Raw genomic sequence first — 26,448 nt, 5'->3', positions numbered from 1 at the left:
CTCGGCGTTTTTGAATGAAATATTTTAAAATTGAAATTAGTAAAGGCCATCTGACTTTCTTCTCTCTCCCTTCCTGATCCACCACATTGCACGGGCTCCTCTTCTGCCAGAAAAACGTTAAAATAACGTTTTAAGAATTCTACGTCTCAATGACACGTTCCAGAAGATCACAGTACCTGAATATCTTTTGTTACAACCCAAGCACATATGGGAATATATAGCGGATAAACCCCGCGTTGTCTAGTATTTACTTAAAGCTACGCGTCCAAACCCATACCTTGCAGCATCTGCCCTTGAACTTAATGTTTATGACGTGTCATGTGCTGAATTACGTATCGTACAATGATACAATTTTGTAGATACATTCAGCAGTAAATATGTATACTTTCTGCTAAACGTGTTGCGAACAGCGATAGTACCAACGAAGTAATAAATTTAAATGTCATACACGATGCGGAGCGCGGAGTTTTCCACGCATCTCATCTACATCTACATCTACATGGATACTCTGCAAAACACGAGATGTGCACATCACAAACATGACAAAACGAGGGATCCTCCAGCCGTAATACGAAACTATGTGTGAGAGGACGGTGCCCAAATCTAAGACGAGTGAGTGTGGCTTCGTCTCGCCTGAGCAACCGGCAGGAGGAACGCCACGGCCGGCTTGTTGACTTCACCAACCGCAGCTTATTGGCCGTCACTGCCAACTATTCCTCCTGCCACAACTGCATGCACATCCTGTGTAGGACCGAAACGACAGACAGCCAGGGAATAGGACACTGTGCCACGTCCTGTCCTATGCAGGCCTCCTTGGCAGCCCGATCGGCCTGTTCATTGGCCCACATCCCTACATGACCTGGCACCCAGCAGAATGACACTTGCTCAGTCTGCCATTGGAGCAAGGACAGTGGGCCAGATATGAGCCGGACCAACTCCTCAGCTGGGTACAGGTTCTGCAACGATTGTAAGGCACTACGGGAATCGGAGCGGATGAGAAAACGTTTCCCCGGAAGACGATGCATCTGCTCCAGTGCCTTCAGGATCGCGTGCAGCTCCGCTGCAAAAACGGTATACTCGGCAGGAAGGCGAATCCTGGTGACATGGTCTGGGAACACTACAAAGCAGCCAAGGGAATTCCCTTGTTTGGAGCCATCAGTGTAAACGACCGCGAAACCGTGATGCATATTTAAATGTTAAAAAACAGAGATTGGTGTGTAAAATCTGGTGTACTATCCTTCTTAAAATTAATCAAATCTAAAATATCTTCTGGTAAACCTTCCGGGATGTAAGGTCGTGGTCCATGAAACTCTTCAGCTCCTAACGTTTCGTCCAGAGCTGCGCTGGACATCTTCAGAGGGGTGTTTCTCCTCCGGTCTTACCGACTCACCGGAGGAGAAACACCCCTCTGAAGATGTCCAGCGCAGCTCTGGACGAAACGTTAGGAGCTGAAGAGTTTCATGGACCACGACCTTACATCCCGGAAGGTTTACCAGAAGATATGTCACCCGGTCGTGAAAGCCTTCATACTATGAAATCTAAAATAATTCTGGGTACTGGAGGAGCCAGGTGGAAATCTGCTCCAACCTCGACGTAAAACATTAAGACCAGCCACGTCCATCTCTAAGAGGCAATCCTATGCGCGAATTCCAACGGCCTCGTTATACGTTCAAAATGGTTCGAATGGCTCTGACCACTATGGGACTTAACATCTGAGGTCGTCGGTCCCCTAGACTTAGAACTACTTAAACCTAACTAACCTAAGGACATGACACACATCCATGACCGAAGCAGGATTCGAACCTGCGACCGTAGCAGCAGCGTGGTTTCGGACTGAAGCACCTCGTCCACAGTGACCGGCTCCTCACACGTTGCCGGATGTGAAAAAGCCGTGCCACTGGACGCCGAGCAACGGTATAGTATGCATGTGGGTATGGTGTGGGCAGTGTTTCATATATCTGGCCCACCATAAGCAGCCGTCGCCTGATGTGAAGTGGCAGTTCACCAGCCTCTGCACAGAGGCTGCGTATGGGGCTTGTTCTGAATGCCCCAGTGGCCAATCGAATGCCTTCATGTTGTCCAACATTTTCAAATAAGAAGGTTTCGCAGACCCATACACCGCGCACCTATAATCAAGCTGAGATCGCACAAATGCCCTATAAAACCGGAGCAGACAAGTCCTGGCCGCTCCCCATGTAGTGTGACTAAGACGTTTTAAAATACTGAGAGCCTTAAGTGACTGTTTCTTCAGGTCCTTAACATGTGGCAACCATGTAAGTTTCCTGTCAAATATAAGGCTCAGAAATCTCACTGTGTATGTAAAATTAAGAACAGTGTCCCTCATCTGCAACTTGGGAAAGTTTAAAATGGAACGAGAACGGTTAAAAAGAATACACACAGACTTCTCGGTGGAAAACTTAAAACCACTCTTCTGTGCCCATTCATCCAAACGTCTAAGAGTGAGTTGCAACTGACGCGTTGTTGTTGCAAGGCTTGAGGACGAGCAAAACACAGAGAAGTCATCCACAAACAAAGAACACTGGACAGGACTTTGCACTGCTGACGTATTACTATTAATCGCTATGGCAAAGACACTCACACTTAAAACACCACCTTGAGGGACACAGCTCTCCTGCTCAAAGCGATCAGACAGGACGTCACCGATTCGGTATCGAAAATACTGTGACGAGAGAAAGGACCGAATAAAAATGGGAAGACAACCACGAAAACTCCCGTTGTGAAGCTGCTCGAGGATATGATGCCTCCAAGTAGTATAGTAGGCCTTCTCGATGTCAAAAAATATACCTAGAAGGTGATGCCAGCGCGGGAAAGCCTGTTGAATAGCCGCCTCCGGGAGGGCCAGGTTATCAAAGGTGGAGCGATACCTCCTGAACCCATACTGAAAGCGACTAAGGAGTTGCCTGTATTCTAACATCCAGACCAGGCGGCGGTTGACCATGCGCTCCAAGGTCTTTCCCAGACAGCTAGTGAGGGCAACACTGCGATAACTACTCGGGCGCGTACGGTCCTTCCCAGGTTTTAAAAAAGGAATCAAAATGGTCACAAACCACGAGTCGGGATGGTGACCTGACGCCCAAATGGCATTAAAAAGTGCGAGGAGGGTACCTTTGTTTCGGTTGGTGAGGTGCCGCAGCATACTGTAATCGATTCTGTCATGTCCAGGGGATGTGTCACGGACCGCAGACAATGCAGAATCCAGCTCCCACATGGAGTATGGTTGGTTGTAGGCGGAACGGAAATCCAAACTGTCCCTCTCAGGAACCGCTCTGCGGTGTTGGAAAGCGGGATCCTGACGGTTGCAGTAATGGAAATGGAAATGAGCGTTTGGCATCATTGGTCGAGAGGCCCCTTACGGGGCAGTTCCAGCCGCCTTGGTACAGGCCTTATTACATTCGACGCCACATTGGGCGACCTCCGCGCCGAATGGGGATGAAATGATGATGAAGACAACACAACACCCAGTCCCTCAGCGGAGAAAATCCCTGACCCATCCGGGAATCGAACCCGGGCCCGTTAGGACGGCAGTCCGTCACGCTGACCATTCAGCTATCAAGGCGGACATGGTTGCAGTAATTGTGTCAAAATAGACCGCCGTCGTCTGGGCAATGTCTTGCGGATTGGTTTGTAGAGTGCTGTTCCCCATTACAGGGCCATTACAGAGCCCAGAAATTCGCCTGATGGTCTCCCACACAACAGAACTCTTCGTGGAACGAGTAATGGTGTTCAGGAACTGTTGCCACCACCTCTTCTTGCTCTCTCGAATAATCCAGCGACACTTTGCCCTCGACACCCGAAAGGCTGCAAGATTCTCTGCAGTTGGCCGACATTTGAACCTACACAGAGCTGCACGCATAGTCCTGATTGCAGAGAGGCATTCGTCACTCCACCAAGGGACAAGATGCCTCTTCTGTTGTCCCGTGGACTATGGAATGGATGCTGCAGCAGCATGGTGGATCATTTTAGTAATTGGATCCACCCATTCCTCAGCATCGGCACGGCATTCAAACTGTGCTAGCTGCCCCTAAAGTGTCCAATCTACTCTATGGAGCACCCATCATGGCGGCTCGGGTTCCACCCCATCTGGCAAGTGGATCGAGATTGGGAAGTGAGCACTGCCATACAAGTCGGCAGCCATCACCCATTGAATCATGTGAGCAAGGGCTGGAGAGCTAAGCGAGAGATCGATGGCAGAGAACGACCCAGTTGCAGTGCAAAAGTGCGTACTCTGTCCCGTGTTTATCAAATACGCACACGATGACATCAGAAGCCTCTCAACTGCTCTCCCCTGGGGACAGGTAGCTGCAGAGCCCCAGAGTACATTGTGTGCATTAAAATCACCACAGAGGATGAAGGGGTGGGGGAGCTGTGTAAGAAGGTGGGTGAGAGCCTCTTCGTCGAGCACATCATGTGGCAGTAAGTAAAGGCAACATACTGTAAATGGATGATGCAGGTGTACTGATATGGCAGCTGCTTGTAAATTCGTTGTAAGGGAGATAGTCGAGGAATGGTAGTCGGTGCTGACGAAAATACCGATCCCTCCTCTAGCTCTCTCTCCACGCAGGTCATCCTTCTTGTGGAGTACATAGCCCTGAAGCTCAGGGGTGTACAGTTGAAAGAGTCTCCAAGAGGAACAGACACAGTGGTCCACCCTGAGATAGTAGACGAAGTTCCTCCACATGCATTCTGAACCCCTGCAAATTCCACTGAAGTGTGGGAACATCTATCACAGGGGTAGCACCTTCATTCTGTTCCTCTGCTGGGTTGAGGAGACTGGAGCAGGTCGAGGGGCAGTCGTGAGTCGAGATGATTGCCCCACACTTACCTCATACTCCATCAGGTCTGGGGGAAGTCAGCTGAAGCATCAGGCAGAATCAGACTGACACGATCGGGTAGTTTACCCCTTGACTCTACCTGCTTTTGCTGTTTTACGGTAGCGTTTCGCGGTTTTGTGGGCTTTGCTTGAGCCGGAGGAGGAGTGGTAATGGTCGTGCTCGCTCACGCTGGCTTCTGTACCTTTTTCTGCTGTTGTAGGGTGGGGAGGGGGGGGGGGCTACAGGCGTTGGAGCACTTGTTGCATTGCAAGTGCACTGACATGAGCAGGTGTCTGTGCCAACACTCGCCACTTCCGTTGCATAGAGGCATCAGATTTCAGAGTAGGCTTCTAAAGAATGGACGCAAAAGACGTAGCAAATGTGGGAGGTTGCATGGACCCGTAAATCTTTATGGCTTTTGAATACGCTTAGTTGTTTTTATTTCCTGTGCTTTGCGTTCCTCTAGAAATATGCTGCAGTCCCTACTCCAGACTGAGAGTTGTCCAGAGCAATTGATACATTTAACTGGAGACGAGAAACCAACTCCTTCATGAACGCCCTTACCGCAGTTGCCAACTTCTCCTTTACACTCGAGTGTTGTATGCCCAAAACGCTGGAATTTAAAACAGCGCATTGGGTTTGGGACATGCGGCAGTACGTTTAGGTGAAGAAAGGCTGCCTTGACGTGCTCTGAGATTTTGGGGGTGTTGAAGGTGAGTATGAAGGAGTCAGATTTCACCAGATGTCCATCCACCCTTTTCATAACGTTCTGAACATACACAATTCCCTCTGGAGCCCATTCACTGTTCAGTTCTTCGAGTGGTAGATCAGCTAGGTCCCCATATGATATAACACCTTTGCTGAAGTTCAAAGTACTGTGGAGCTCTGTATCGATGGTATATTCGCCCAGACACTTAGCGTTCTGTTGGTTAACAGCTTGTTGGAACTGGATGTTTCAACCAACAGCGTCCCATTTCGCAACCACTTAACAGATTTTTAAATCACGGCAATTTCTTCTAAGCCCTTCTGGATGCAAAAAGGCGAAACAGTATTGATAGAAAACTCAATTTTTTTCATATGATAAACTTGTCTATGAATAAGTACTACGTGAAAAACATCTGCATCAATATCCATCCAAGGCCAAAGAAGATTTAAAAGTGTTCAATGATTGAGATCTAGATTTTAATGTTCTGAGATGTAAAATTTTGCACTTCGCAAAATGATAAAGCTTCATATCCCATAAATAAAATATTGGTGAGTCGCAACTGTAATCAATCATTGTGAAAGTTGAGATTCTCTGGCGTACAAAATGTTCAAACAATTTACCAGAATATACCCTGCAAACGTCTTCGGCCATTGTTTTGGCGCCAGTTTTTGCTATTTGTGTGGTTTCTTTTTTCCTACGCCATATTACGATACTCGGTTGACGTAGGGACTTATTCCGTGACCACCATCTATGTATACCGCTTGTAAAATGGGGTGACAACATAGGCTCAGTCACAGGGAAGGCAGCCGGCAGAGTTAGGTTCAATGGCAGTGAAGGCGGCAGTCAATACACCTTTCTTATAATTTCGTGATTTTATCAAGTTCTGTAGAGTGTGTAGTCTCTGCCTGTCTTTTCTCATATTTTTTCCATGTCAGGGAGGAGGATCACGGTAGGACAGAAATTGAGTGTGTTTTGTTTTCTATTTTATTACATTTGATATGCAGCACCTATAACCATCTATCCTAAAAGGGTGGTAAAAGTATCCGGACACCTGGCTGAAAATGACTTACAATTTCGTGGCGCCCTCCATTGGTAGTGCTGGAATTCAGCATGGTGTTGGCCCACCGATAGCCTTGAGGACAGACTCCACTCTCGCAGGCATATGTTCAATCAGGTGCTGGAAGGTTTCTTGGGGAATGGCAGCCCATTCTTCACGGAGTGCTGCACTGAGGAGAGGTATCGATGTCGGTCGGTGAGGCCTGGCACGAAGTCGGCGTTCCTCAAATGTGTTCTATAGGATTCAGGTCAGGACTCAGTGCAGGCCAGTCCATTACAGAGATGTTACTGTCGTGTAACCACTCCGGCACAGGCCGTGCATTATGAACAGGTGCTCGATGGTGTTGAAAGTGCAGTTGCCATCCCCGAATTGCTCTTCAACAGTGGGAAGCAAGAAGGTGCTTGAAACATCAATGTAGGGCTGTGCAGAGATAGTGCCACGTAAAACAACATGGAAAACAGGCCCCACCATAACACCACCGCCTCCGGATTTTACTGTTGGCAACTACATGCGCTGGCAGATGACGTTCACCGGGCATTCACCATACCCACAACCTGCATTCAGATCGCCACATTGTGTACCGTAATTCGTCACTCCACACAACGTTTTTCCACTGTTCAATCGTCCAATGTTTACGCTCCTTACACCAAAGCGGGGTGTCGTTTGGCACTTACCGGCGTGATGTGTGGCTTATGAGCAGCCAAATCCAAGTTTTCTCACCTCCTGCCTAGCTGTCATAGTACTTGCAGTTTGGAATCCTGTGTGATGGTCTGGACGGATGTCTGCCTTTACACATTACGACCCTCTTCAACTGTCGATGGTCTCTGTCAGTCGACAGACGAGGTCGGCCTGTACGCTTTTGTGCTGTGCGTGTTCCTTCACGTTTCCACTTCACTATCACATCGAAAAGACTGGACCTAGGGATGTTTAGGAGTGTGGAAATGTGCGTACAGACGTATGACACAAGTGACAGCCAATCACCTGATCATGTTCGAAGTCCGTGAGTTCCGCGGAGCGCCCCATTCTGCTCTCTCACGATGTCTCATGACTACTGAGGTCGCTGATGTGGAGTACCTGGCAGTAGGTGGCAGCACAATGCACCTAATATGAAAAACGTATGTTTTTGGGGGTGTCCGGATACTTTTGGTCACATAGCGTTTGTGTACCGACGCCGCACGAAGGAACTATCGTAATGGGAGGGAATTCTGTAAATGTGTGATGTGCATCTACAGGCAAACAAATGATTGCAGTTTCAGAAAAACTGAACGATTTATTCAAGAAAAAGAGCGTAACGAATTGACTCTTATGCAAGTCGTTACTCCGTTTGGCATTGATTGACAGAGTTATTGGTTGTTCTTCTGAGGGATATCGTGCCAAATATTGCCCAATTGACGCGTCAGTTCATCAAAATCCCGAGCTAGTTGGAGGACCCTGCCCATAATGGAACAACCTGGGGAGAGACGCGACGACCTCGCTGGTCCAAGTAGGGTTTGGCAAGCACGCAGACAATCTGTAGACATTCTCGTCGTAAGATTGGCCACTACCTTGCTGAAATGTAGGTCCAGGGTGACTTACCATAAAAAAAACCACATTGTGTTCTGCCTTATGGCAGGTCATGGGGGAAGCCTCGTCAGAGAGGTCCACCGCATGAGCGTCTAGGGAAGTGACGCCAGTCGTGGTTTCCCGTTGCCTTCCACTGATGATAATGAAATGATAATGAGGACAACACAACACCAAGTCCCTGAGCGGAGAAAATCTTCAACCCAGCTGGGAATCGAACCTGGGCCCCTGGGTGTGGCGGACCGCCGCGCTGACCACTCAGCTATCTGGGCAGACACTTACCATGAAGGACAACAAAGAACAAAAACGGGGTGTAGAATATGAGGGAATTAGGTGTCCGAGTAATGAGGGAATTAGTTTATTTCATCAAAATATACAAGGTATTGGAGATAAAGTTAGTGAACTGCTTATAGATGTTGACTCTGAAATTATTGGTATATCTGAACACTTCTTAAATAAGGACATAATTCAGAGGCTTCCTTTACCAGGATACAGGTTGGCTGTCAACTTTTCTAGGAGCTCTTTGCGGTGTGGGGGAGTAGCCATGTATGTGAAAAACGGCATCCCATTTGAGTCAATTGATGTTTCAAAGTACTGCACTGAAAAGGTATTTGAATATTGTGCAGGTGCGGTTAAATTTAGTGGAGCTAAACTTCTAACTGTTGTTATTTATAGATCCCGAGACTCCGATTTCACAACATCTTTGCTAAAGTTAGAGGAGGTTCTTGGTTCACTTTATAGGAAATACAAAAAGTAAGTTACATGTGGTGACTTCAATATTAATTGTGTAAGTGATTGTGCAAGGAAAAGGATGCTGGTAGTCCTCCTTAATTCATATAATCTTATGCAAACCGTATTCTTTCCAGCAAGAGTGCAAGGAAACAGCAGAACAACTACAGACAACATTTTTGTTCATTCCTCATTACTAGAAGGGCATTCTGTTAGCAAAAAGGTGAATGGCCTTTCAGATCATGAAGCACAAATTTTAACTCTAAAAGATTTTTGTGCTGCAACACATGTAAAATATAGTCATCAACTTTTTAGGAAAGCTGATCCAGTTGCTGTAGCGACCTTTGTAAACCTTATCAAGGAACAAATGGTTCAAATGGCTCTGAGCACTATGGGACTCAACTGCTGTGGTCATAAGTCCCCTAGAACTTAGAACTACTTAAACCTAACTAACCTAAGGACATCACACACATCCATGCCCGAGGCAGGATTCGAACCTGCGACCGTAGTGGTCGTGCGGTTCCAGACTGTAGCGCCTTTAACCGCTCGGCCACTCCGGCCGGCTTATCAAGGAACAAGAGTGGCAAGATGTTTATAGTGCTGATACCGTAGACGATAAATATAATGCTTTCCTCAAGACTTTTCTCGTGCTCTTTGAAAGTTGCTTTCCGTTAGAACATTCAAAACAGTGTACTAGCACAAACAGGCAGCCTGGGTGGCTGATTAGAGGGATAAGAATATCTTGTAGAACAAAGTGGCAATTATATCAAAACGTTAGAAACAGTCAAAACCTAAATGCAGCAGCCCACTACAAACAGTATTGTAAGGTGCTTAAAAATGTTATTAGGAAGGCAAAAAGTATGTGGTATGCAGATAGAGTAGCTAAGTCTCCGGATAAAATTAAAACCATATGGTCAGTCGTAAAGGAAGTGGCTGGTCTGCAGAGACAGTTCGAGGATGTAGAATCAGTCCATAGTGGGATGTTCGTGTAACTGATAAGTCGCATATATGTACAGTATTTAATAATTGCTTTCTGAATATAGCAGGTGGACTAAATAGAAACCTAGTCCCAACAGGGAATCGTATAGCGCTCTTAGAAAAAAGTGTTCCGAGACTTACCTAAAATGCTCCTCCATGATACTGACAAGAGGGAGATTGAGTTAACAATTAAACCACTGAAGTCCAAGAACTCTCATGGATATGACGGGGTATCTAGCAGAATACTGAAGTATAGTTCTATGTATTTTAGCCCAGTACTTAGCCATATGTGTAACTTTTCCTTTAGGAATGGTCGGTTTCCTGACCGATTAAAGTACTCGGTAGTGAAGCCACTTTATAACAAGGGAGACAGGGATAATGTTGGCAATTTTAGACTTATTTCCATGCCATCGGTGTTTGCTAAAGTTATCGAGAAGATTGTATATACAAGGTTACTGGAGCATTTAAACTCACATAATTTGCTGTCAAATGTACAGTTTGGTTTTATAAATGGTTTAACAAATGAAAATGCTATATTCTCTTTTCTCTGTGAGGTTTTGGACGAATTAAATAAAAGGTTGCGAACGCTAGGTATTTTCTTTGATTTAACGAAGACTTTTGACTGTGTTGATCACACAATATTACTGCAGAAGTTGTGCCATTATGGAGTATGGGGAGTAGCTTACAATTGGTTCGCCTCTTACTTTAAGAACAGAAAGCAGAAGGTAATTCTCCGCAATATTGAAAGTGATAGTGATGTTCAGTCCCAATGGGGCACTGTTAAGTGGGGCATTCCCCAGGGGTCGGTGCTGGGGCCACTGCTGTTCCTTATTTATATAAATGATATGCCTTCTAGTATTACAGATGATTCAAAAATATTTCTGTTTGCTGATGACACCAGCTTGGTAGTGAAGGATCTTGTGTGTAATATTGAAACAGTATCAAATAATGTAGTTCATGAAATAAGTTCGTGGCTTGTGGAAAATAATTTGATGCTAAATCACAGTAAGACTCAGTTTTTGCAGTTTCTAACTCACAATTCAACAAGAATCGATATTTTGATCAGACAGAGTGGGTATATTATAAGCGAGACGGAACAGTTCAAGTTCCTAGGCGTTCGGATAGATAGTAAGCTGTTGTGGAAAGCTCATGTTCAGGATCTTCTTCAGAAAATAAATGCTGCTTTATTTACCATTAGAGCAGTATCTGAAATAAGTGACAGTTCAACACGAAAAGTAGTCTACTTCGCATATTTTCATACGCTTATGTCATATGCTATTATTTTTTGTAATTCTTCTGATTCAAAAAGGGTATTTTTGGCTCAAAAAAGGGCTGTTCGAGCTATATGTGGTGTAAGTTTGAGAACATCTTGTTGACCCCTATTTAATAGTCTGGGAATTCTGACATTGCCCTCACAGTATATATTTTCTTTAATGTCGTTTGTTGTTAGCAATATTAGCTTATTCCCATGAGTCAGCAGCTTTCACTCAGTTAATACTAGGCAGAAATCAAATCTGCATGTGGAATGCACTTCCTTGACTCTTGTGCAGGAAGGAGTGCAGTATTCTGCAGCATCCATTTTCAATAAGCTACCAAAAATCTTAGCAGTAGCCCAAACGCTTTTAAGTCTAAACTGAAGAGTTTCCTCATGGCTCACTCCTTCTATTCTGTCGAGGAGCTCCTGGAAGAGCTGAAAAACTAAGTAAATTCCAGTGTTACATTGTTGATTTTCTTTATTGAAACTTACGACTTACATTTTATCTGTTTCCACTATCGTGTTATAATTTCATGTATTGACTCGTTCCATGACCATGGAGACTTCTCCTTAATTTGGTCCCACGGAACAATAAATAAATAAATAAAAAATAAAAAAAATATCGTCAACGTAGCGCTGTGGTGCAAGGACAACGCGGATGACAACCAAGGGGTCTTGCTATGAAAAGAAATGGAATCTCAGATCATCACTCCTGGGTGTCGGTGCGTACGGCGGATGACAGTCGCCTTGGTATTCCACCACTGTCTGGGGAGTTTCCAGACGAGCCTTCGCTCGTCATCGGGGCAGAATTCAAAGCGGGACTCATCTCAAGACAATTCTACTCCAGAGAATGAGATTCGAAGCTTAAGTTTAATCAAACTATGCCCGCCCACACACGCTGAGAGTTTCTACTGTTTTTCTTCGTGCTTGCCAAACTCTACGTAAGTCATCAGGGTCAACAGATCTCTTCCCAACTGAGAAGGTTTGGAGCATTATGAGTTGTTGTTGTTGTTGTTGTCTTCAGTCCTGAGACTGGTTTGATGCAGCTCTCCATGACACCCTATCCTGTGCAAGCTTCTTCATCTCCCAGTACCTACTGCAGCCTACATCCTTCTGAATCTGCTTAGAGTATTCATCTCTTGGCCTCCCTCTACGATTTTTGCCCTCCACGCTGCCTTCCAATGCTAAATTTGTGATCCCTCGATGCCTCCGAACATGTCCTACCAGCCGGTCCCTTCTTCTCGTCAAGTTGTGCCACAAACTCCTCTTCTCCCCAATCCTATTCAATACCTCCTCATTAATTACGTGATCTACCCATATAATCTTCAGCATTCTTCTGTAGCACCACATTTCGAAAGCTTCTATTCTCTTCTTGTCCAAACTATTTATCGTCCATGTTTTACTTCCATACATGGCTACACTCCAAACAAATACTTTCAGAAACGACTTCCTTACACTTAAATCTATACTCGATCTTAACAAATTTCTCTTCTGCAGAAACGCTTTCCTTGCCATTGCCAGTCTACATTTTATATCCTCTCTACTTCGACCATCATCAGTTATTTTGCTCCCCAAACAGCAAAACTCCTTTACTACTTTAAGTGTCTCATTTCCTAATCTAATTCCCTCAGCACCACCCGACATAATTCGACTACATTCCATTATCCTCGTTTTGCTTTTGTTGTTGACCTTCATCTTATATCCTCCTTTCAAGACACTGTCCATTCCATTCAACTGTTCTTCCAAGTCTTTTGCTGCCACTGTCAGAATTACAATGTCATCGGTGAACCTCAAAGTTTTTATTTCTTCTCCATGGATTTTAATACCTACTCCGAATTTTTCTTTTGTTTCCTTTACTGCTTATTCAATATACAGATTGAATAACATCGGGGATAGGCTACAACCCTGTCTCACTCACTTCCCAACCACTGCTTCCCTTTCATGCCCCTCGACTCTTATTACTGCCATCTGGTTTCTCTACAAATTGTAAATAGCCTATCGCTCCCTGTATTTTACCCCTGCCACCTTTAGAATTTGAAAGAGAGTATTCCAGTCGGCATTGTCAAAAGCTTTCTCTGAGTCTACAAAGCATTATGAGCAGCGTCCTAAAACCATCTCGGGATTTCGACGATCTTACTAGTCAGTTGGACAGAATTTGGACGACATCCCTCAGGAAGACAACCAACAACTCTGTCAATCAATGTCAAAACGAATAACTGACTGCATATTGACCGGAGTGGGTCAACGCGTCATTGACTTGCTCAGTTTGCTAAGCTCTTTCTTTTGAATAAATCATCCAGTTTTTTCTGAAATTCAATCATTTGTTTGTCCGTACATGTACGTGACATCTACCGATTTCCATCCCATTCTTTCGTGGTGCGTCTTTTGTTTTGGATTACTGTGTATTTTGACTTTCGGAGGAGTAAGTTGATGATTGAAATTTCGTGAACTGATCTTGCAACAGCAAAAAACCTCTTTCTTTTAAATATTGTCACCTCAAATCAATTATCATATCCGTGACAATCTGTTCCCTGGTTCGCAAGAATACTAAACGAGCTGGCGTAATTTAAACTTTTTCGATGTCCTCCGTTGATGCCAGCAGGTAAAGATAGCATACCGCACAGCAGTACTGCAGAAGAGCACTGACAAGCATAGTGTAAGCAGTTTCTTTAATAGATTTGTTGCCTTCTCTGAATGTTCTGCCAATAAAGAGCAATCTTTGGTTCGGCTTCCCTTCAACGTTTTATATTTGATGGTTTCAGTTTCAGCCGTTTGTAATTGTAAAGCCTAGGTATTTAATTGAGTCCACAGTCTTTAAATTATCGTGTAACCTAAATTTAACGGAATTTTTTTACTGCTCATCAGGAGGATCTTACACTTTTTATTGTTTAGGGTCAATTGCCACATTTCGCACCACGTAGGCATCTTGTGTAAATTATTAGCTATGATATGGTTTTGGTCTTTTGACGACTTTACCGAACGGTAAACGAACGGTAAACCTTCTAAACAGTTTGTTCAGATTCAAAACAGCGGATGACCTATAATACTTTCTTGAAAATTCTCAGATATTGTTTAGTTTTTACTACGAACTGCGACCTTTTTGACAGGAAATCACGAACCCTGACTCACATTTGGGACAATATTGGATGACCACGCACTTTAATTAGAAGCTGTTTGCGAGGAACGATCTCAAAATACTTACGGTAATCTAGAAACATGATCTTAGATCTCCTGTCAAAAGCACTCATTGGTTTGTGTGATAAAGAGGCAGTCGGTTTCCCAAGAGCGATATTTTCTGAATGCGTACTGGTTATGTGTCAATATGTCGTTTTCTTCGAGGTATTTCGTAATGTTTGAATACGTACGTGTTCGGAAATCCTGCTACAAATCGATGTCTGTGACATGGCTCTATAATTACTTCTGTTTGGTTTCTTGTGTATTGGTGTGATCTGTGCAGCTTCCAAACATTAAGTACGGAACTTTTGTCGAGCGGATGGTTGTACATGGTTGCTGATAATGGAGCTATTTCATCAGCAAAGGCGAAAAACAACGTAATTGACGTATAATCTGGACCAGAAGAATTGCCTTCATTAAGTGATTTAAGCTACTTCCAAGTTACTCATGTTCGCAGCTGTTCTTGATTTTAATTATGGAATACACATTGTCGTCGCTCTCCATTCATGCATAACAAAGGAAGTGAATTACGAATGAGGTATTTATCAGACGGTAAAATTTCAAGAACTGTATTTCACGTACAACTGACACCAAAGCACAATGTGGACGTGCAAAATAATCTTTGGAACAGAAGACGCCTGGAACAAATGCTAGGCTGTTAGTCCCAGTCATCAAGGATATTTATTTTAGACCTAATTTTTATTGTCAAAATTTCAGTAAAAAATGTCACGGTTCTTCAATCTTGCACTAAAACTGTATCCAGCATTTCAAGAGGTAAGACAGTGAAGTAAAAAATTATGTATTCGTTATTATTAGGCTTAGTGTTGCGAATGGGCAGCCACACATACGTAGCTTACCGCTTGATATAAAATACGGTACGCAGTAGCAATCTAGAGTGTTTCGACAATTGACAAGTGAGCGAAATGTTTTTGCTCTTGAACTAACAGTTCAACAGTTCTCTGTTCTCTACTAGTTCTTTTCCCAATGACTCACACAGCAATTGGACGTAGTTCAATGTTTGTTTGTGTTGATCCGCATAAATATCCCATTCTTGGTGTAATGTACACCACGTAAAGTGTTGAACATACCGTACCTATTTCCGTGCTATACCGTCTTTTAGCCTACTTGTCGTTAAGTTTGGATATGAAATGCACTCTACGTTTTTACAGTAGCACCAAGCAGTTTTATCTTGGACATAAGTTCTAATTTGAAGAACATACGTTGATGATACATTTTATATGGGCTGTATGATTTATTATGATTATTTCTTATTCTCAATTGGTGTCTGCAAGCGCGTCATACCTGTTTTATTCCTATGACGAAGTCTAGCTATTTGCTTAGCAGATAGCGTAGCTGCCTGAAACCTAAATGACATTTTATTCTTTTGTAGGAATTAATGTCCTATTACGAATTACGAAAATTAGTAGCAGAATAACACTGTTCTCGTGTAATTCTTTTAAAATTATCTTTATTTTAAGAGTCATTCTTTATGTTTTAATTTCATACTGGAGTACTTAAGAATCGGGCTACGGCTCCTAATCTAGTAGCGAGCAAAGAAATTTTTAAAGGGAACTGTTGTTTCCACAGACAAATACTTTATCATCTACGCACACAAACAGAAAAAAATTCATTAGAAATAACGGAGAGAGTCATGAGTGTTGTATTGGGTCAAAGAAAAAATAAAGCGAATGTGTTCGACGCTTTTTCTTCCAGATATCCTGTCTGGCTTCTTAATTTGTAGTTGTTGCTTTTCATAGCTTAGCGCCACCTTCAGCTCAAAGTTTCAAGCACAAAGTCGCATAAAGGGCAGTATGCAATGCAGGTATTTCTAAATGTTTGAATACGTACATGTTCGGAAATCCTACTACAAATCGATGTCTGTGACATGGCTCTATAATTACTTCTGTTTGGTTTCTTGTGTATTGGTGTGATCTGTGCAACTTCCAAACATTAAGTACAGAACTTTCGTCGATCGGGATGAAATGCAATTACACTTACGTTGTTATTCTAAATTAGTATGCCTTTTTTTTTACCTGTGCTAGAGATTGGCCGATTTCTTTGGGCCCTCAGAATTTACGTCTCGATTCCTGTCTCTGCACGACGCGTGAAATTTCCAACATTACAGATCACTTTCAATTGGGTGTTCACGCACATGAATATAATGATATTTGCTAATCGTCTGTACTATGGCACCTTCAATTATTTTCAAAATTGTTATTTGTGCTGACTTATGGATGGATAAAACAGAATAAATTGGAAATTACGACACTAAGGTGGGTTTTGGACAGTGATCTACTGACCATGTGTCATACGACGTAACGTATAACGTCGCTTCCCGTGTAATATTTTGAGGTCTAAATACGAAGTCAGTTTTGATTACGATAATTTAGAGAACTGGGAAATAATTCCGAGATGCAAGTAAGATAGTTGCGTATACAATTTTTTTATGTGTACAGAGAAACAATATATTGTATGGGAGAAAAATTATCCCAATGCTTTAAATACCCTGCCATCGTTAATATCGTCTATGAGAAAGAAAACCATTCTGTAAACAGTTCGTATCAGTATTTCGCAACAACGAGTTCTACATCTACATCTAGATGGATGCTCTGGAAATCGCATTTAAGTGCCTGGCAGAGGGTTCTTCGAACCACCTTCACACTTATCTATTATTCCAATCTCGTATAGCGCACGGAAAGAACACCTATATCTTCCCGTACGAGCTCTGATTTCCCTTATTTTATCGTGGTAATTGTTTCTCCCTATGTACGTCGGTGTCAACAAAATATTTTCGCATTCGGAGGAGAAAGTTGGTGATTGAAATTTCGTGAGAAGATTCCGTCGCATCGAAAAACTCCTTTCTTTTAATGATGTCCAGCCCAAATCCCATATCATTTCTGTGACACTCACTCCCATATTTCGCGATAATACAATACGTGGAGCGCTTCTTTCTACTTTTTCGATGTACTTCGTCAGTCATATCCGGAAAGGATACCACACAGCGCAGCAGTACTCTAAAAGAGGACGGACAAGCTAGTGTAGGCAGTCTCCTTGGTAGATCTGTTACATTTTCTAAGCGTTCTGCCAATAAAACGCAGTCTTTGGTTAGCCTTCCCCACAACATTTTCTGTATGTTTCTTCCAATTTAAGTTCTTCGTAATTGTAATACCTAGGTATTTACTTGAATTTAAGGCCTTTAGATTAGACCGATGTATCGTGTAACCGAAGTTTAACGAATTCTTTTTAGCACTCATGTGGATGACCTCACACTTTTCGTTATTTAGGGTCACTGCCAATTTTCACACCATTCAGATATCTTTTCTAAATCTTTTTCGAATCTGTTTTGATCTTCTGATGACTTTATTAGCCGATAAAGGACAGCGTCATCTGCAAACAACCTAAGACGGCTGCTCAGATTGTCCCCCAAATCGTTTATATTGATAAGGAACAGCAAAGGGCCTATAACACTGCCTTGAGGAACGCCAGATATCACTTCTGTTTTACTCGATGACTTTCCGTCAATTATTACGAACTGTGACCTCTCTGACAGGAAATCATAAATGCAGTCACATAACTGAGACGCTATTCCATAAGCAGGCAATTTCACTACAAGCCGCTTGTGTGGTACAGTGTCAAAAGCCTTCCGGAAATCCAGAAATACGGAATCGATCTGAAATCCCTTGTCAATAGCACTCAACACTTCATATGAATTAAGAGCTAGTTGTGTTTCACAGGAACGATGTTTTCTAAACCCATGTTGACGTGTGTCAATAGACAATTTTCTTCGAGGTAATTCATAATGTTTGAACACAATATATGTTCTAAAATCCTGCTGCATATCGACGTTAACTCTATGGGCCTGTAATTTAGTGGATTACTGCTACTACCTTTCTTGAATACTGCTGTGACCTCTGTAACTTTCCAGTCGTTGGGTACGGATCTATCGTCGAGCGAACGGTTGTATATGATTGTTAGGTATGGAGCTAATGCATCAGCGTACTCCGAAATGAACCTGATTGATATACAGACTGGACCAGAAGACTTGCTTTTATTAAGTGATGTAAGTTGCTTCACTAGTCCGTGGATATTTACTTCTACGTTACTCATATTAGCAACCATTCTCTATTCGATTTCTGGAATATTTACTTTGTCTTCTTTTGTGAAGGCATTTCTGAAGGCTGTGTTTAGTAACTCTGCTTTAGCAGGACTGTCTTCGATAGTATCTCCATTGCTATCGCGCAGAGAAGGCATTGATTGTTTCTTGCCGCTAACATACTTCACATAGGACCAGAATCTCTTTGGATTTTCTGCCAGGTTTCGAGACAAAGTTTCGTTGTGGAAACTGCTATAAGCATTTGCATTGAAGTCCGAGCCAAATTTCGAATTTCTGTAAAAGATCGCCAATCTTGGGGATTTTGCGTCGGTTTAAATTTGGCATGTTTGTTTCGTTGTTTCTGCAACAGTGTTCTAACCCTCTTTGTTTACCAAGGAGGATCAGGCCGTCGTTTGTTAATTTATTTGGTATAAATCTCTCAATTGCTGCCGATACTATTTCTTTGAATTCAAGCCACATCTGGTCTACACATATATTATTAATTTGGAATGAGTGGAGATTGTCTCCCAGGAAGGAGTCAAGCGAATTTTTATCTGATTTTTTGAATAGGTATATTTTTCGCTTATTTTTGGAGGATTTGGGGATTACAATATTCATTCTCGCTACGACAATCCTGTGTTCACTGACCCCTGTATCGGTTTTGATGCTAGTTATTAACTCAGGATTATTTGTTGCTAAGAGGTCAAGTGTGTTTTCACAACCTTTTACTGTTCGTGCGAGCTCATGAACTAACTGCTCGAAATAATTTCAGAGAATGCGTTGAGCACAATTTCGGATATTTTATGCGTACCTCCGGAATTAAACATGTATTTTCGCCAACATATCGAGGGTAAATTAAGTCACCACCAACTATTATCGTATGAGTCGGGTACGTGTTTGAAATCAAACAGAAGTTTTCTTTGAACCTTTCAGCAACTGTATCATCTGAACTGGGAGGTCGGTAGAAGGATCCTATTATTATTTTATTCCGGTTGCCAAAAATGACCTCTGCCCACACTAACTCACAGGAAGTATCTACTTCAATTTCGCGAGAAGTTAAACTACTTCTAACAGCAACAAATACCCCACCGCCAACCGTGTTTAGCCTATCTTTTCGGAACACCGTTAGGTTCTCCGCAAAAATTTCGGCTGAGCTTATATCCCGCTTTAGCCAGCTTTCAGTGCCTCTAACGATTTGAGCATCCGTGCTTTCTATTAGCGCTTGGAGCTCTGGTACTTTCCCAACACAGTTTGATAGTCTGATAATTTTCGCACCCTTCAAGCACTTGCCTCACTTGGAAATTGAATTATTTCACTCTTGTTGAAGATTGAGGGTATTTCGCCTCTCTCATATATCTTGCACTTCAGGTGGAATATTTCTGCCACAGTTCCACGTATAAGCTGAGATTTATTGATTTTGTTATGGTCATCATTGTCGTTATTCATGCAATGGAAAATGCAGGATGGAAGAACGACAACATTATGAAAAGGGTAGATTGCTGCTCACCATATAATGGAGATGTTGAGTCGCAGACAGGTACTACAAAAACTGCTAAATAAGAAAACTTTTGGCCAAAAGGTCTTCTGTATTAGACAACATATATACACATATTCTTGCGAATACAACACACACACACACGTGACCACTGTCCTTGCCTGCCGAGGCTAAAGTTTGTGTATAGTTGCAGATATGGTTAGAGATTTAGGTGTTCCTGCATTATTTTTTTACAATTAAAAACACTTTTCCTCCTTGCTTCTTAAAACGTTTTAGAGTAATTCTGGTACAAGAGTAAAGACGTATTTTTATTTACTGTGCTATATTTTCAAGATTTTTTGGTACAATACACATGACACACTAGTACAATACATATTCATTATAAAAGAAGGATATGTGAGTAATGAACGCGAAATTAATGTAACAAGCTGAAAACAATACGTAAATAGCAAATTATATTGAAATACCAAAACGAAAATATATTGGTGCGGTTCCAACACCATACAAGAGATCATTCATGGTCACTTTCTATAAATTTCTCACAGTCAGTGTCTGTAAAATCGTAACTATGCCCTTCTGTGGTATTTCTTGAAGAATGCCCTTTCTGGGCAACACGCATGATGCTGTGCCATTGTGTTGTGTGCATTTTTCAGTCTTCCTCATCGTCTTCTTTGACCACATCCTCTTCTTTCTCCACTCCATCTTCTTACACCCTTGGTAACTGGAGATGGGAAATATTGTTATAGAACTTGTGCTAAAGTGGAGGGATGTAATTCATCATCTACTCCAGATTTTTCCATGTCTCAAATTTTGTTTCAAATTCATGTTGAAGCAAAGGCTACGGAAGAGGTATCAATGGGGGACCAATATTGGGCCTCCTAAAATCCGCTTCCATGAACTCGAGATCAGGCTTAGTGTGTAACTGAACTACGCTGTTGCAGTACTTTCTTCACTGATTCAGATCCACTTGATATTTATCTATTGTATTTTGTTTCCTTCTGTGCCTTTAGCAACTATATCCTATGCTATGACAACCATGGCTTTCAGTGAAAGAAAATTTCCTGTTTCCAATTCCACTACGGAAAACTCTCTGCTCACCTTATTCCATCCTGTCTTGGGTAAAAAATACGTGTTTGATACGTTAATTTGCCCTTTCAGAGAGACCAAAATCTTCATAATATTCCATTTACATATCGCAGGCCCTAGGACCTTATGATCTGGTGTGTCAGTATGCGGATTTCGTGTCAAGATGTACTAGCGGTCTTTCCAAATATGACCTATTTAAACATGCATTAAATATTATATGTTGTTGTTGTTGTGGTCTTCAGTCCTGAGACTGGTTTGATGCAGCTCTCCATGCTACTCTATCCTGTGCAAGCTTCTTCATCTCCCAGTACCTACTGCAACCTACATGCTTCTGAATCTGCTTAGTGTATTCATCTCTTGGTCTCCCTCTACGATTTTTACCCTCCACGCTGCCCTCCGATACTAAATTGGTGATCCCTCGATGTCTCAGAACACGTCCTACCAACCGATCCCTTCTTCTAGTCAATTTGTGCCACAAATTTCTCTTCTCCCCAGTTCTAGTTAATACCCCTTCATTAGTTATGTGATCTACCCATCTAATCTTCAGCATTCTTCTGTAGCACCACATTTCGAAAGCTTATATTCTCTTCTTGTCTAAACTATTTATCGTCCATGTTTCACTTCCATACATGGCTACACTCCATACAAATACTTTCAGAAACGACTTCTTGACATTTAAATCTATACTCGATGTTAACAAATTTTGCTTCTTCAGAAACGCTTTCCTTGCCATTGCCAGTTTACTTTTTATATCTTCTCTACTTCGACCATTATCAGTTATTTTGCTCCCCAAATAGCAAAACTCCTTTACTACTTTAAGTGTCTAATTTCCTAATCTAATTCCCTCAGCACCACCCGACTTAATTCGACTACATTCCATTATCCTCGTTTTGCTTTTGTTGATGTTCATCTTATATCCTCCTTTCAAGACACTGTCCATTCCGTTCAACTGCTCTTCCAAGTCCTTTGCTGTCTCTGACAGAATTACAATGTCATCGGCGAACCTCAAAGTTTTTATTTCTTCTCCATGGATTTTAATATTTACTCCAAACTTTTCTTTTGTTTCCTTTATTGCTTGCTCAATACACAGATTGAATAACATCGGGGATAGGCTACAACCCTGTCTTACTCCCTTACCAATCACTGCTTCCCTTTTCATGCCCCTCGACTCTTAAGACTGCCATCTGGTTCCTGTACAAATTGTAAATAGCCTTTCGCTCGCTGGATTTTACCCCTGCCACCTTCAGAATTTGAAAGAGAGTATTCCAATCAACATTGTCAAAAGATTTCTCTAAGTCTACAAATGCTAGAAACGTAGGTTTGCCTTTCTTTAATCTTTCTTCTAAGGTAAGTCGTAGGGTCAGTATTGCCTCACGTGTTCCAACATTTCTACGGAATTCAAACTGATCTTCGTCGAGGTCGGCTTCTTTCAGTTTTTCCATCGTCTGTAAAGAATTCGCGTTAGTATTTTGCAGCTGTGACTTATTAAACTGATAGTTCGGTAATTTTCACATCTGTTAACACCTGATTTCTTTGGGATTGGAATTATGACATTCTTCTTGAAGTCTGAGGGTATTTCGCCTGTCTGATACATCTTGCTCACCAGATGGTAGAGCTTTGTCACGACTGGCTCTCTCAAGGCTGTCAGTAGTTCCAATGGAATGTTGTCTACTCCCGGGGCCTTGTTTCGACTCAGGTCTTTCAGTGCTCTGTCAAACTCTTCACGTAGTATCATATCTCCCATTTCATCTTCATCTAAATCCTCTTCCATTTCCATAATATTGTCCTCAAGTACATCGCCCTTGTATAGACCCTCTACACAATCCTTCCACCTTTCTCCTTTCCCTTCTTTGCTTAGAACTGGGTTGCCATTTGAGCTCTTGATATTCATACAAGTGATTCTCTTTTCTCCAAAGGTCTCTTTAATTTTCCTACCTATCTTACCTCTAGTGAGATAAGCCTCTACATCCTTCCATTTGTCCTCTAGCCATCGATGCTTAATCATTTTGCACTTCCTGTCGATCTCATTTTTGAGACATTTGTATTCCTTTTTGCGTGCTTCATTTACTGCGTTTTTATGTTTTCTTCTTTCATTAATTAAATTCAGTACGTCTTCTGTTACCCAAGGATTTCTACTAGCCATCGTCGTTTTACTTACTTGATACTCTGCTGCCTTCACTACTTCATCTCTCAAAGCATCCCATTCTTCTTCTACTGTATTTCTTTCCCCCATTCCTGTCAATTGTTCCCTTATGCTCTCCCTGAAACTCTGTACAACCTCTTGTTTAGTCGGTTTATCCAGGTCCCATCTCCTTAAAATCCCACATTTTTGCAGTTTCTTCAGTTTTGATCTACAGTTCAGAACCAATAGATTGTGGTCAGAGTCAACATTGGCCCCTGGTAATGCTTTAAAATTTAAAACCTGGTTCCTAAATCTGTCTCTTAGCATTGTATAATCTATCTGATACCTTTTAGTATCTCCAGGGTTCTTCCATGTATACAACCTTCTTTCATGATTCTTAAACCAAGTGTTAGCTATGATTAAGTTACGCTCTGCGCAAAATTCTATCAGGCGGCTTCCTCATTCATTTCCTAGCCCCAATCCACATTCACCTACTATGTTTCCTTCTCTCCCTTTTCCTACTCTTGAATTCCAGTCACCCATGACTATTAAATTTTCGTCTCCCTTCACTACCTGAATAAGTTCTTTTATCTCATACATTTCATCAATTTCTTCGTCATCTGCAGAGCTAGTTGGTCATCTGTATTGTTGAGGCACGCAAGCCTACGCACCAACGGCAAGGTCCATCGTTCATGGGGGGAGGAAAAAGAATTATATATGTACTCTTGAAAGCATACACATCAGGCTATTGCTATGTTCTCAAAAAATACATACCTGAATCTTCTTTAAAGACAACAGGAATTCTCCTTCTGTCTGCCTTTTCAGTTATACTAGTTGTATTCTAAATACTGCCCAGTCATTGGCTTAGAGCTTAAGCTTTATTAGCACAGGGTGTGGCACTATGCGGGAACTCGCTTTTAATTGTTTTACTCGGATGAGATACACACTTTAGCTTTCTAGACGTGTATTTAGGTCATTTTCTGGTGAATAACACTTGTATCACTTGTACACTCACCCCATCATTTATTAAGTGTTGTGAATGTTGTTTCTTTACTAATGGCGTTGTAGATTTTTGCAACGGATGTTTCTGAGATACCTATTGCAAAACATAGTAAGTACAGAATGTTCACGACGCGTATATAAATGTAAATGTCTGAAGATGAGATGAACATAAAATGAATTTACTCTCAAAACGGTGTGTTTTGAGACATATTTTGCTGAGGTGTCGTGTCGAGAAAGGAGCAGCATTGTCATTAGTGCGTTACCCCATAAACACTAAAGTCACGAACGCTGTAGTCTTGACTTTCTGCAATAGGAGCGCTTAGCTCAGGTCATGTGACGAGGTAGCCGGCGAGCTTAACTAAGGAAATGAATCGGGCTCGTGAGTCACCGAACGTTGCCCATTTCAGTTGCAACGTGTCTGAATAAACCAATGACCAATGTGATTCCTGTGCATTATTTTTTTGGTAGAAAAGCTACTGAACGACATCTTTTTTGAGACTAAGGAGAATATGATGGCATTTTAGTGTCTTATAATGCGATCAGAATTTTTTTTTGTTTCAGGCTGCTGTCGAGTCTACCATAGCTCGATACTCGGGAGGCTGCTCATCGAAGAAGAAGAACAGTAACTGTGCTAAGAAAAAGGATCCGTGCAAGAAACCTGAGCCGTGCAAGCCAGCTCCCTGCCCAAAACCTGATCCGTGCAAGAAACCACCGCCTTGTCCTCCAAAACCACCTCCGTGTCCAAAACCTGATCCATGCAAGAAACCAGATCCATGTCCAAAACCAGATCCCTGTGCAAAACCAGATCCCTGTCCAAAACCTGATCCTTGCAAGAAACCAGACCCTTGTCCTCCAAAACCATCTCCATGTCCAAAACCAGATCCCTGTCCAAAACCAGATCCTTGTCCAAAACCAGATCCCTGTCCAAAACCTGATCCATGCAAGAAACCAGATCCCTGTCCAAAACCTGATCCATGCAAGAAACCAGATCCCTGTCCAAAACCTGATCCTTGCAAGAAACCAGATCCCTGCCCAAAACCTGATCCATGCAAGAAACCAGATCCTTGTCCCAAACCAGATCCCTGTCCAAAACCTGATCCATGCAATCCTTGTCCAAAACCTGACCCATGCAAGAAACCTGATCCCTGCCCAAAACCAGATCCCTGTCCAAAACCAGATCCCTGTCCAAAACCTAATCCATGTCCAAAGTGTTAGTGATTAGACGAAACAATCTTCTCCAAAATGATAGTTTTGTCCCAAAGAGAGAAAACATAGCCTATATTGAGGTAAGTTTTAAAAAATGTGATTCTTACTGGTATTTTTACATAGATTTCTTCAGCTCTGATTATTAAAACTATGTATGTACAAATGTACTTCGTTACATGGTATTCCAAGTATTATTGCTAACATTCAGATACAGCTACAAATACCAGCTACTAGTTCTGCTGTAAGAGTTATAGGTTACTTACTGCGATGGATATGGTTGATCTTCATGTTTTCCGTCGCGATTGGAGCAGATTTCCATCTTGGCTCCTCCAGAGACCCAGACTTATTTTAGATTTGACTAATTTTAAGAAAAATAGTACACCAGATTTTACATTCCAACCTCAGTTTTTTAACATTTTAGATGTGCATTACCGTCGTTTACACTGATGGCTCCAAACAAGAGAATTTCCTTGGCTGTTCTGTAGTGTTCCCTGATCAGGTTAACCGGATTCGCCTCCCTGATGAATATACCGTTTTCGTAGCGGAGCTCCACGCTATCCTGAAGGCACTGGAGCTGATGAATCGTGTTCAGGGCAATCGATTTCTCCTCCGCTCCGATTCTCTTAGTGCCTTACAATTATTGCAGAATCTGTACCCACCTGAGGAGATGGTCCAGCTGATATATGGCCAACTGTACTTGCTCCGACGGCGGGGTAAGGAGGTGTCCTTCTGCTGGGTGCCTGGTCATGTAGGAATATGGGACAATGAACAGGCCGATTGGGCTGCCAAGAAGGCCTGCAGAGAGCACGATGTGGTCCAGTGTCCTATTCCCTTGCAGGGTGTCTTTTCTGCACTCCACAAGAAGTGCATGGAGTTGTGGGAGGGAGAATGACTGGAGGTGACGACCAATAAGCTGGGGTTGGTGAAGTCAACAACTCGGCCATGGCGTTCCTCCTGCCGGTTGCTCAGGCGGGAGGAAGTGACCCTCACTCTCTACTACGGCGGGAGGATCCCCCCTTTTGTGATGCTTGTGGTGTGCACATCTCTGTCCGCCACATTTTAACAGACTGCATTTTATACCGTGATGCAAGGGCATAAGCACAAGTTGATGGGGATCTGCCTTGCGTTTTAGCTAATGATGAGACGTGTGTGT

The 26,448-nt window shown here is 42.5% G+C and overlaps 1 protein-coding gene across 1 annotated transcript in view; it reads left to right on the top strand.

Moving 5' to 3' along the window:
- Positions 1-25,304, top strand: part of LOC126427997 (keratinocyte proline-rich protein-like) — a 33,117-nt gene extending 7,813 nt beyond the window's left edge. Inside the window, exon 2 of the mRNA XM_050089881.1 lies at positions 24,651-25,304. Coding sequence (XP_049945838.1) covers positions 24,651-25,304 — 654 coding nt within the window. The remainder of the gene's footprint in view (positions 1-24,650) is intronic.
- Positions 25,305-26,448: the final 1,144 nt, after the last annotated feature.

This window comes from Schistocerca serialis, chromosome 12 (assembly GCF_023864345.2).
Source record: "Schistocerca serialis cubense isolate TAMUIC-IGC-003099 chromosome 12, iqSchSeri2.2, whole genome shotgun sequence".
NCBI lineage: Eukaryota > Metazoa > Arthropoda > Insecta > Orthoptera > Acrididae > Schistocerca > Schistocerca serialis.
The sequence above is the reverse complement of the archived record's forward strand: the minus strand, read 5'-3'. Positions and strand labels throughout refer to the sequence as shown.